At 38.6% G+C, this 12824-nt stretch overlaps 1 protein-coding gene across 1 annotated transcript; it reads right to left on the bottom strand.

The window, feature by feature from the left end:
* Positions 1–118: 118 nt before the first annotated feature.
* On the bottom strand, positions 119–12645 carry prkaa1 (protein kinase, AMP-activated, alpha 1 catalytic subunit). Its single transcript, XM_043239641.1, has 10 exons — positions 12488–12645; positions 9933–10074; positions 9202–9295; positions 8314–8458; positions 8109–8196; positions 7792–8016; positions 7556–7705; positions 5794–6142; positions 4719–4845; positions 119–2712 (listed from the first exon to the last, which is right to left on the bottom strand). The coding sequence occupies exons 1-10, from the start codon at positions 12582–12584 to the stop codon at positions 2408–2410; spliced, it is 1722 nt and encodes a 573-aa protein (XP_043095576.1). The 5' UTR covers positions 12585–12645; the 3' UTR covers positions 119–2407.
* Positions 12646–12824: the final 179 nt, after the last annotated feature.

Here is a 12824-nt window from a genome sequence, read left to right as displayed (position 1 = left end):
AGGAAGAAGTCTACTCTATGTATGCTTACTACTGTAATTGAATGAAGTTTATGTGAAAGCGTTCAAACATTTATTTAAAAAATATCCATGCATCACGTTTTCAAAAGATACAACGCAATCATTTTTTCATGTATCATTTTATTAGGCAGTTGTATTTACAAATCATCTTTTCAACTGTAAATTATCAGTAAATATCTGTCAATTTACATTGGCAAGGTGCATTTCTGCACAGATAATCAACATAACTGCAGTTAAGAGAAGAACAACAGATTTTCTAAACCTCTTTGCGTTGGCTGAATAAACAACCCGTGGAGACACTGAAATGCTTCCCTAGTGATAAAGAAGAGTTAACATTTGATTAGACAGCTACATGGGGAAATAACCTTTGGGAGGGGGGGATAAAGGGAACGGAGCAAAACTAAATTTCCCTGGATTTGTCTTAAGCTGACTTGCAAAGCACAGATTGTCAAGTTTTAGCTCTGAAATCTCATTAATGGGAGATTCTGAAATGACAGTGCAGTTGACGACAAAAAAAAAACCGTCACCATCCTTTTAGGAAACGCACGTAACAAAAGACTCAAGAATTCCAGAAGGTCAAATCAGAAATACCGGCCTTAAATCTCCTATTCTTTTTGAGAACGAGACACTGCTGCATTTGTAAGAACTAAGAGTTTTAAACGCGGTAAGAACGACTTTAAAATGTAAATATGCTGTGCGATACAATTAATGTATTATTTTTAAATTACGTGTTAGATTTTTCTATATTGGATATTTCATTTGAACAGAGCTGGAGCTCCGAGTAAAGTAGTTTAAAACTTGCATTGTTTTCTTTTTCATCTATGAAACAACTGCTCTGAAGACATCAGTGAGCTCCTACATAATTGCATTCGTTGTTAACGGGTTGCAGTTCTTTGTGGACTTTTGTAGAATTCTGTTTATGACACAGTTTCGTACAAGGGCACATAAAGTCACATGCGAGTAGGAAGCGCTATCCTCTTTTCTGATCTTACACGTATGACTTTGCAATCACAGCATTAAGACGTGAGTATGAAGATCGATCGGGATGCGTCAATATTTCAATTCTAATTGGATCTTTTTTTCCATTTTCATTGTGGTGATAAACTTAATTAGACACCTCAGCTGTGTGTGTGTGTGTGTGTGTTTATTACATCTCAGCCGTAAACGTAAAACGTTTTAATACTTGACCCGTCTTACCAAATAGACTTCATTTGTAAAAGTTGGGGGGGATACATTTCCTTTAATGAGAATGTCTTTTTCAAGCAACCACTGTTTTGTAAAACAACTAAAAGAACAGTAAAAAAAAAAAAAAGAAAAAGTTTTTGATAAAGCAGTGTATGGAATAAAACATCTTACAGCGATACAATCAAATATTTTTTAAAAAATCCAGTCCGATATCACAATTTTAATACAATCTACAACCCCGTTTAAAGCACTGATAAATATAAATCCAAATGCATGTTTAAATTCTGTATATACTTAAATTTCTGTAAAATGTGAGCGAGTAGAAAAAAAAAAAAAAAAAAAAAAACTAAAGTGTGACAGACAAACAAAAACAAACAACAAAAATCTATGAAACGGAGGCAAGGACTTTGCACTCCTTCAGGATAAATGTGTTTAATATTGGTCTCTTCCTTAAGAAAGGCTGATTTATCAAGTTGTCCCTTTGTGTTAAAGTGCCCACCACGTTAAATTGGCCTTGCTTTTAAGGTGGCTCCTCCTAATTGAGTGCCCTTCCCAGTAGGCCGCTTCAATGGGATAACCAGTTCTGACACTGGCCCACAAAAACTTACAGGTAAAACTGTGCAAAAGCGCTTTCTGCCTTTCTTGTCGTCCCACATGCCTCACAAGGGCTCGCTCTTTATATCTCTCTTGGTCCACCAAGAATAGCAACAGCATTGTGTACAGTACAGCTAGCTCAGTGTATAACTCATTTAAATGCACCTCAACGTCTCACTCCCTGCGAGGAAATCCTCGCTATAGAACCCAGAAAAGAACTGTAAAACCATCCCTAAAAGAGTTAGCAATCTTTCTGACATCTTAACTGTGGCACAGAAACACAGCAACCTCCGTCCTTTTCCTTCTTGTACCTTTTCTCAATGCTTCTAAACAGGCTGATGTTGGTGACCGCAGTGCCACAGACCGCTCAGCGCGTTCATGCGAATGGGATGCATGGAGTCTCGAGTCCGTCCGCATGCTTATTGCTCTAAAGACGCTGAGAGAGAGAAAGAGAGACAAAAAGAACAGAGATAGAAGGGCCGCTGTGGACGATGACACGGATATCAGAGGATGAAGAGGTAGACAGTATTCCAGAGGAAAGAGAAAAAAGCCAGAGAGTGAGAGGGAAGACAGAGGAGAGTGAGAGAGAAGGCATCAGAGGAACCACAAGTTATCGCGCTAGCAGCTTGATGAGGTTGGCGCACATCTCAAAGAACTCTATGGTGTGACTTCCTGGGCGGGGGAGGATCTCTCCCCCTGTGGAATCCACTGAGGAGGTAAGAGAAGAAGCCAGAGAGCCTTCTGCCGCTTTCCCTCCGGATATGGGAGGCGTGGAGGGTGCGGACGTGTCGCCCTTTGCTGCATCCTCGCATTCGTTTTTCTCGTTCCTGTCGTTCTTTAGGGTAGTCCGGTAGTTACCGACTGAGCCAGAGCGGTGAGGTGTGGCACTTCCTGATTTCACTTCTATCATGTCATCTGAAAGAAACGGAACAGAAAGCTTTAGAGACTGAAATATATGGAAAATGCTCTCCAAAAGACTTCATTTAAAAATTTTGATTATGATGGTCCTTTTGGATGGTTCCATTTCATTTGATTACAACGAATATAAAAAAAAATAAATATATATATACAGACGTGGACAAAATTGTTGGTACCCTTTGGTCAATGAAAGAAAAAGTCACAATGGTCACAGAAATAACTGTTATCTGACAAAAGTAATAATAAATAAAAATTCTATAAATGTTAACCAATGAAAGTCAGACATTGTTTTTCAACCATGCTTCAACAGAATTATTAAAAAAAAATAAACTCATGAAACAGACCTGGACAAAAATGATGGTACCCCTAACTTAATATTTTGTTGCGCAACCTTTGAGGCAATCACTGCAATCAAACGCTTCCTGTAACTGTCAATGAGACTTCTGCACCTCTCAGCAGGTATTTTGGCCCACTCCTCATGAGCAAACTGCTCCAGTTGTGTCCGGTTTGAAGGGTGCCTTTTCCAGACTGCATGTTTCAGCTCCTTCCAAAGATGCTCAATAGGATTGAGGTCAGGGCTCATAGAAGGCCACTTTACAATAGTCCAATTTTTTCCTCTTAGCCATTCTTGGGTGTTTTTAGCGGTGTGTTTTGGGTCATTGTCCTGTTGCAAGACCCATGACCTGCGACTGAGACCAAGCTTTCTGACACTGGCTAGTACATTTCTCTCTAGAATTCCTTGATAGTCTTGAGATTTCATTGTACCCTGCACAGATTCAAGACACCCTGTGCCAGACGCAGCAAAGCAGCCCCAGAACATAACAGAGCCTCCTCCATGTTTCACAGTAGGGACAGTGTTCTTTTCTTGATATGCTTCATTTTTTTCGTCTGTGAACATACAGCTGATGTGCCTTGGCAAAAACTTCGATTTTTGTCTCATCTGTCCACAGGACATTCTCCCAGAAGCTTTGTGGCTTGTCAACATGTAGTTTGGCATATTCCAGTCTTGCTTTTTATGATTCGTTTTCAACAATGGTGTCCTCCTTGGTCGTCTCCCATGTAGTCCACTTTGGCTCAAACAACGACGGATGGTGCGATCTGACACTGATGTTCCTTGAGCATGAAGTTCACCTTGAATCTCTTTAGAAGTCTTTCTAGGCTCTTTTGTTACCATTCGGATTATCCGTCTCTTAGATTTGTCATCAATTTTCCTCCAAGTGCCACGTCCAGGAGGTTGGCTACAGTCCCATGGATCTTAAACTTCTGAATAATATGTGCAACTGTAGTCACAGGAACATCTAGTTGCTTGGAGATGGTCTTATAGCCTTTACCTTTAACATGCTTGTCTATAATTTTCTTTCTGATCTCTTGAGACAACTCTTTCCTTTGCTTCCTCTGGTCCATGTCGAGTGTGGTACACACCATATCACCAAACAACACAGTGATTACCTGGAGCCATATATATAGGCCCAATGGCTGATTACAAGGTTGTAGACACCTGTGATGCTAATTAGTGGACACACCTTGAATTAACATGTCCCTTTGGTCACATTATTTTCAGTGTTTTCTAGGGGTACCATCATTTTTGTCCATGCCTGTTTTTCGTGAGTTTATTTTTTAAAATAATTCTGTTGAAGCATGGTTGAAAAACAATGTCTGACTTTCATTGGTTAACATTTATAGAATTTTTATTTATTATTACTTTTGTCAGATAACAGTTATTTCTGTGACCATTGTGACTTTTTCTTTCATTGACCAAAGGGTACCAACAATTTTGTCCACGTCTGTATATATATATATATATTAAAAAATTATAATATAGTAATAAATATAAATAAAATAATATAAATAATAATAAAAACATAACTTGCACTCAATTAATATTTTTGGATTTGTGATTATATATAAATTGTGATATTTTTAAATTATTGTTAATGAAACAAAGTAAATTAATAAATATATTAGCACTTAATAAAACCACACACATAAAGTGACAATTTTACCATCTATGCTCCTGAAGTCTAGTAAGTAGGTCCTGCTGTCCACTTGGTAGAGCTGGAGGCTCATCTTTGTATGTATGCCAGTGACTGGGTTCTTCCTCCGCACCCGCAAGTAATAAGGATTAACTACCTATCAAATTAGAGAGAGAAAAAACAACAACAACACATCAGCAGAGTAAAAAAATGACTGTGATTGATCTAAAGTTCATTAATATGTAGTAAGCCTTTTAACTTTAAAAGGGACTGGTGTGTTGCACTGTTCTGAGGAAGTCTGAATGGCGTACTCCTGAACATACATAAACACTGTTCCACATGATAAGAGAGGCCACTATGAGATAAGACAAGGAACGAAAACTATCATAAACAAAGCCATGCAGGCCATTTCCCTCTAAAACTGACGACTCGCTCAGTCAAGCATACTTGAACTTCAGCCAGATGGATCAAGACAAATCCAAAAAAAATACACATTCTGCCACAGGTTGATGATCATCATTTCAAAATCAGCATCTTAGAATGATTTTTGAATGATTGCAAAGATCGAATGGCTGCTGAAATGCAGCTTTGCAATCACATGAATATGTTTTAAAAGAAAACAGAGAGAGAGAGAGAGAGAGAGAGAGGTCAAGTCTTTTCTATTTATAGAATCTACCAGAAGCCCCAAAACATCTTTCCCACAAGGCAGAGATGGAATGTACCCTAAGATCATGAACCTCAGGAGGACAAACTGTAGAAATGCATAGCAGGAAATGCTGTTCACTCTATTTATCTGTTTTTACCACTCATCCACTCTTTATTTTACCCCAAACTGACTAACTGGCTCCTTCTCTGGGTGCCATTTTTCCCCATAGTCTGCTGAAAAACACATCAGCAACATATGACTCGGCTTAAAGGGACAGTTCACCCAAAAAAACATTTACTCACTCCTTATGTCGTTCTAATCTTGCATTGGACAAACACACAATGCTGAAACATTGCTGAAAATATATTTTTCTGTGTTCTCCAGAAGAAAGCATCTCATACAGGATAACAATTCCTTCAAACGTACAGTACAACCCAAAAAATAAACGCAGACGCTTACCTTCCACTCATAGTCCAACTGCTTCATAGCACGACAGACCTCGCTCATGATATCATTCGGTCTGCTCTGGCTACGGATTCCCAGGTGCCACTTGGCCCGCCGGACACCGAGATGCTTGGACTTTTGGGGGTTGAGCTCATCCAGTGTGTGTCGAGGTCGTGGCTGGGACTCGGTCACCAGGAATGGCACTCTCTCGGGGTGAATCTTCGCGGAGTGGTGCGCGGGCAGGTCGTCTAGGAAGCTGTCCGGGGGGCTGGAGGCCAAATAGAAATCTTTGGCCTCGCTCATAATGCGCCGGTTGTCTATGATCAAGTGATAGGCCACAGCAAGAGGATCCTGGTGATTCCGACTGTGAAGAAAGCAAGGACAAATGAGAGTATACAGTTGTTTGGTAGCAGTGACTCACTAATACAGACCATTTCTTAAAACATTTACCTATTTTAGATGTTTTTCCTCAACAACGGGTAGTTTAAAAAGACAAGTTACAAAACGAAATCCGTCTAATGAGCATAGAGAATTCTTTTCTAGTTAAGTGAAACTTTGACTGTAACATACCCAAATGTAACAGAACTGCAATATTGACAAAAACATATGTATTTGCCAATAATGGGATATTGGTGCTGTTGAATCGAATCCAAAGTAAAGGTTTTACAGAGTACACACAAAAAATATGTATGTGTATATTTTTAAATACAAATGCATGCATTTATACACTTAAGAAAAATATGCTATGTTATATATATATATATATATATATATATATATATATATATATATATATATATATATATATATATATATATATATATATATATATATGTATGTGTGTATGTATGCATGTGTGTGTGTGTGTGTGTGTGTGTGTGTGTGTGTGTGTGTGTGTGTGCATGCACGCACGCACACACAGTAAACAAAAACTCATATTTTATGTAAATAAAACTTTTATTTTGCATGCGATTAATCACTTGACAGCACTAGATATTATACATTTGGGTTTTTTTTTTTTAATTTAAAAGGACCAAACCTACCATAAATTAACAATAAACAGTTGTATTTTTATTGACTATTATTAACAAATATCAATACATAAGTGCTGTCAAACTAACTATTAAACTTATTAACTAAACTATTAATCTTATTTGCATTTTTTGTTAGCATAATGAGTGTGTACTGTGAATATTTATTATTTCACATGCATGCATGTATTATGTTTCTATATTATATATTTATATACAATATAAAATCTAAAATAAACAAATGCATATACATGTCGATATTTTCTAAATATATACTGTATGTGTGTGTATTTATATGTACATAACAAATCAACAGTGCATATATCAAGTTAAAAAAAAAAAACATGATTAATTGTTTGACACTACTAATTGCTCCATTTAATAAAACAGTGTTACCTATTTTTCTTAATTATGCACTGAATCTTTCATTCAGGTGATTAATTCAGAAACATTTATGATTTCCGTGTTTCAGTGACTCATTGACCATCATTGATCATTAACAATTAATTAACAATTAGTTAAAAAAAGCAGGAAATCTTACAGCTTGCCAAGAGCTGGGATTAGATGCCAACGTTAAAGACCCATTTTATAAAAAAAAACCTAAAAATTAAATGCGTATTCCCAATTCCAAAGGAAAGTCTATTTCCTCCGATATGTAGAAACTCTAAAGAAACCTCTAAAGCAAGTGACAAAAAGCAAAAGTAACAAAATGTGTGATGCAAAAAGAAAATAAAGCGCACACAAACCTGTACAAGCAGTTGAGCACCTCCTCCTCAGTGCACTCAAACTTCTCGCACACCTCCTTCAGTGCCTCCTCATCGATCATATTACTGCTATACGCAGCGTCCTCTGGGAACAGATACTTGGGGAGATCTAGTTTAAACCACTCATCCTCCCTGAGAATGAACAAAGAAAGAGATTTGCACAACAGTTGCGGCATCACCAAAAATCGAAATGGACAGGCGTTCGTGTAGTTTCTGACCGAATCTCTTTAATAGTGGCTCTCTTCATGGGGTCCACCTGGAGCATGTGTTTCAGAAGGCTAATAACGGAGGGGTTCAGGTACTGAGGCGTGAAGAAGATGCCATCGCAGATCTTCTTGAACAGTGTTGGCACGTGGTCGTCGTCAAACGGCAGCGTTCCGCACAGCAGGGCGTACAAAATCACTCCACTGCTCCAGATGTCCACCTCAGGACCTGCGTATAACCTGGGTGAGAACAGCAAGAACATATAAATGAGCGATATAAAAGAGGATGAGCATTTCGAACTTAAAAAAAACAACAACATGCAAAACCGTACCTTCCAGAGATGACTTCAGGAGCAGCATAATTAGGAGAACCGCAACTCGTCCTTAAAAATTCTCCATCTGACATCATGTTTGACAAGCCTACATAGGTTTACAAAGGTCTAGGTTTAAGTCAGTATAGTTTCTAAAGAAAACATTAAAAAAAAAGAGCGGGTCCAACCTAACTTAACGTCTCTTAAATATGAAGAGTTGACATACCAAAGTCTGCAATCTTGGCATTCATGTGCGCGTCCAGCAGGACGTTCTCAGGCTTGAGGTCTCTGTGCACCACCATATGTCTGTGGCAGTAATCCACCCCTGAGATGATCTGCTGGAAAAGACGCCTGCTCTCCTTCTCGTCCAACTGATCAGAGACACAGGAACATGTTCTTACACATTTCCTGTGTGGACTGACCTGAATATTCAGTTTACAGTTTCCCCTTCCGCAACCTACTGTGCCATTTTGTGGCCCCTGATACATACTACATTTAAAATATTTGAGACCGGTTTTGGATCGATGTCTTACGATCACCATATAAAATAGATTTCAAAATGTTATTTTTTTTCTGTGCTGGCAATGCGTTATTTTCTGCAGCTTTAATGTCACATGATCCCTCGTAAATCATTCTAATCAGCTGACTGTGTATTTAAAAAAACGTTTCTTCCTATTATCAGCGTTGAAAACTGTTTAATATACTTGTAGAAACTGTGACACAATATTCTAAATTCAAAAAAAAAAAAAATATATATATATATATATATATATATATATATATATATATATATATATATATATATATATATATATATATATATATATATATATAATCCCACTGACTCCAAAATTTTTTAACAGTTCCACAAGCAAAGGAATAGAAATAAAATAATGCATGGGGACTACTGTGTTTTTTTAAATTATATGGCTATTGGTTAACTATTGTTATCAAAACGATTTTGATGTATATAATTAACAACGCCTGTGCCATTTATTTTCTCACTTTCTGCTGATTGCGTTGTAAAACTGAAATTATGTCATTATAAACTACACAACAACTTAATAAAGGCAGTTTAAATTTAGTTTTAGGCCGTAATTAAAACAAGATGTACCTTTCCATTTTTACAGATGTAGTCAAAGAGTTCTCCGCCTGACACATACTCCATTACCATAAAGATGTCTGTTGGTGTGCTGATGACTTGATAACTGCGAAACAAACAGAAGAATACATGTAACCGATTCTTTCGGTGTAGTAATACATCTATGCAAAAATCTCAAATATGTATAAAATGTTTGCATTATTCGGAAAAACAAGTTCTGAACTTTCCCTATTTAGCACGAAGTCAAGGCTTAGTTTTTTTTTTTTTACTTCTACTATTGTTCCCGTGTTTATATGAGAAAAGTCAATTAATCCCTAATGGTTTTGGAGCGTGACTGGATAGCTCGGACATTCCCGTGGCTTTCCTGACCACAGTACGTACAACAATCAAAAAAAAAAAGTTGTTTAGAACATCAAAGGCAAACGTTTTACTGCGTCTCTGTAACGGGAGGAAATGAAACCCCTCCCCTCCCTCTTTCCCATCCTCCGTTGTTATACGAATGCCTTGCCTCATCCCAAACCACAAAAACAGAAGACGACGCAAGCAGGGTCACTAGGAAAGCCTGTCCAAACTTCCATGCAAACATGAGGGCTCATCTGCACGCACTTCGATCTGTAACTCACTTATAAATGATTATAACAAAACGAAAAACAAGCTCAAGACAATTATGAGCAAGTTGCATATTCTAGTTGCATATTCACCGGCTGTGTATCAGAACACGGATGGAATGAATCGGTACTCACAGTTTGATGATATGCGGGTGACGGAATAGTTTGAGGTTCTGGATCTCTCGTCGAATCTTGCCCACCACGTCCAGACTGCGGATCTTCTGCCGGTTCAGAATCTTTACCGCCACCTGGTGCTTGGTCAATTCATGCTGGCCCACTGCACAGACAGGGCAGGGATGAAGAAAAGGTGACAAAGACAAACAAGAGAGAGCGATATATATATACGTTCAGCCAACGCAGACCTGCTGGTGTTGTAGTTTTATTACTTTGAATTTACTCTGCATCGCTTTAACGCTTTTAACGTCTATTTTTGACATCGGTTCGACAGGATATATTGTTCCGCCATCATAGCAATTACTTTAGTAGACACCCTCACATAATCATTTACAGTATAGATGGACTAATGTCAATGAATTATGTAGAGATTCTACAGAAATAAAGAGAAGCAAAGCTCTTAAAACTCCTGATAAATCAATAACACGATCAACAATAACGTCTCTATTAATAATAATAACTAATAACACGATCAATATTAAAGCGAGGTACGGTCTTTACCGCTTAGTGACTACTTTTAAGTGAACGAAATCAAAGCGAATTTGAATAATTACGTTACTTACTGAGCAACTAAATTACTTTTCAGGCAATCAGTAAAGCACCCAATACTGGTAACGTTTCAGGGGACCAAGTCAAGTTTCAAGTCAGATTTAATAGTCATTTAAATATCTTGACTCCGTTATCTGGACAACAAATCTTTGGGAGATTATTTTTTGAATGTCTGTTCTTTGAAATTAGCTTAAAAAAAAAAGAAAAAAGGCCGGTAGCCTTATGGGCAGCGCATCGACATTTGGAGCTGTTGCACTTTGGGAGCCCCGGCTTCACAGACCTTTCCCGATCCTGTCTCCACTCTCTCTCTACCACTTCACCTCACGCCAGCTACGATGTGTACGATCAAAATTAAAAGGCAAAAACGTCATCATTCTGATTAACCTACAGAAAAAACTGTGGCGTGATTGGCTACAATACTCAATGCTGCAAAAACGTGTACATAAACTTGTGGTTTTGCAATTCGTGGTGCGTGCAAAAACACACAGGAGCGTTTAAAAGTGCTTGACATGAACTGGTAACAATGGCAGTGCACTTTGCGACCTGCATTTGTAATTTTGACTATTATTTGACTTCACCAATATTGATTTCCATTATTGTTAAACCGACGCTGCTGAAATCTGCCTTTTGATGTAAACCCTGAGCTAACCGACACTCTCGCACACCTTTGAGTCTTGCCTTAACATCACAGAGCCGGTTAATGCGCGAGGTTCACTGCATATTTACCCGATTTTTCCATAAACCGTTTTCATATGGGCAAAGGCCTGGCCGACAAGCTTCTTGTAAAGCTGGATATTGCTGCATCAGTAGGCTAGGTGCTGAAGGCCGTACATTGAACCATGGTATGGTCTCCGTTAAGTTGCAACATTTAAAAACAGGCCGCATGCATTAACTAGACTGCTCTAGTTATGCATTAACGCCAACTCAGTCATGCAGAGGGAATTGTGTGTGTGTGTGTGTGTGTGTGTGTGTGTGTGTGTGTGTGTGTGTATCCACAGAACTCACAAAGTCTCAATACTAAAACATCACTAATCAACCTTGTTTATAAAGCCTACTTGTCAGTTTGTACATTAGCTGGTGCCACATTCTGTCAGTGGCACACAAACTTCTCTTTTCACAGAAATATTTACACACATCCTGTCTTGAAACCTTTGGTTTGCATCATGTATTGAGTCATAACACGGGAAAACGCATCGGTCTCATGGGCATAGCGAGCTGGGAAGCCATGATTTAGTACAGTAACGTTGGGCATTACATTATTGCATCAGACGTGATGTAAATCTGCCTTTAATTCATCTTATTTAAAAGCAAATAATTGGTTTTAACATTTTAGTTTTCAACACTACGCCCAATATGTGAGATGCGCGCGTTTTATTATGATTTGACGATCGCTGAGTTGTTGCACACCGAGTAAAGACAAAGCAAGCCTGACTAACACCGATGTCATTTATTGCCATAAACATACATGTCATGCTCGATTACTAAAGTCACGCCTGGATCACAGAAAAAGCGCAAGCATTTTAATTCATCTGCCTCGCCTTTTCAGCAACATTAACTTTTTAACAGCGAACTATTTTCTTCTCGTTCTGACACTTTACGACCGGCCGCGTCCGTAGTTGTCATTTGGCCTGTGCACGAGCGAATCTTTCGATCCTCACCAAACTGCAACTTCAGAATACTAATCACTTCATAAACCACGAAGCTAACCAGGTTAGCTGCGCCCATTCCCTCCACTAACCAGACTAGCGCGAAACCACGGAGGCTCACGTCAAGAAAACGACGCTAGCGTCGTAACATCGGCAGCGCCGACCATCGCGGAAAGCTCCGTTAATGTTTGTTTCGCGACTACACTGTCATTAGCCAACAAGTGCTGCAGCTTTAGCCGCACTTAAAGGCTCGAGCTTCTCCGGTTTTGCTTTAACTGTCTTCAGTCCAGCAATAACACAAAGGCCGAAACGCCGCTTTACCTTTGACTTTTCCGAACGTGCCCACTCCCAGGGTGTCTCCGAGAATATAATGTCCGATTTTCACCCTGCCTTCATGTTTCTGTTTGTCCGTCGCCATCTTCGCTCTGAGGCCCTACCTGAGAGAGAGAGCGAGCGAGATAGAGATAGAGAGGGAAAGAGAGAGAGAGAGAGAGCGTCTCTACTGACAACTACCGGTACAGAAGAGCGCGCCAAAACAACAGACTACAAACGCTTGGATTAATGTGTAACATACATAAGTGTAAAAAAAAACTAATTGTTGACTAAATAATTAATTAACTAAAGATAATAAGAAAACGAATAAATGTTCTTTTATAAG

Source organism: Puntigrus tetrazona, chromosome 5 (genome assembly GCF_018831695.1).
Source record: "Puntigrus tetrazona isolate hp1 chromosome 5, ASM1883169v1, whole genome shotgun sequence".
In the NCBI taxonomy this organism is placed as follows: domain Eukaryota; kingdom Metazoa; phylum Chordata; class Actinopteri; order Cypriniformes; family Cyprinidae; genus Puntigrus; species Puntigrus tetrazona.
Note: the sequence above shows the minus strand (reverse complement) of the source record. Positions and strands in the feature narration are given on the sequence as shown.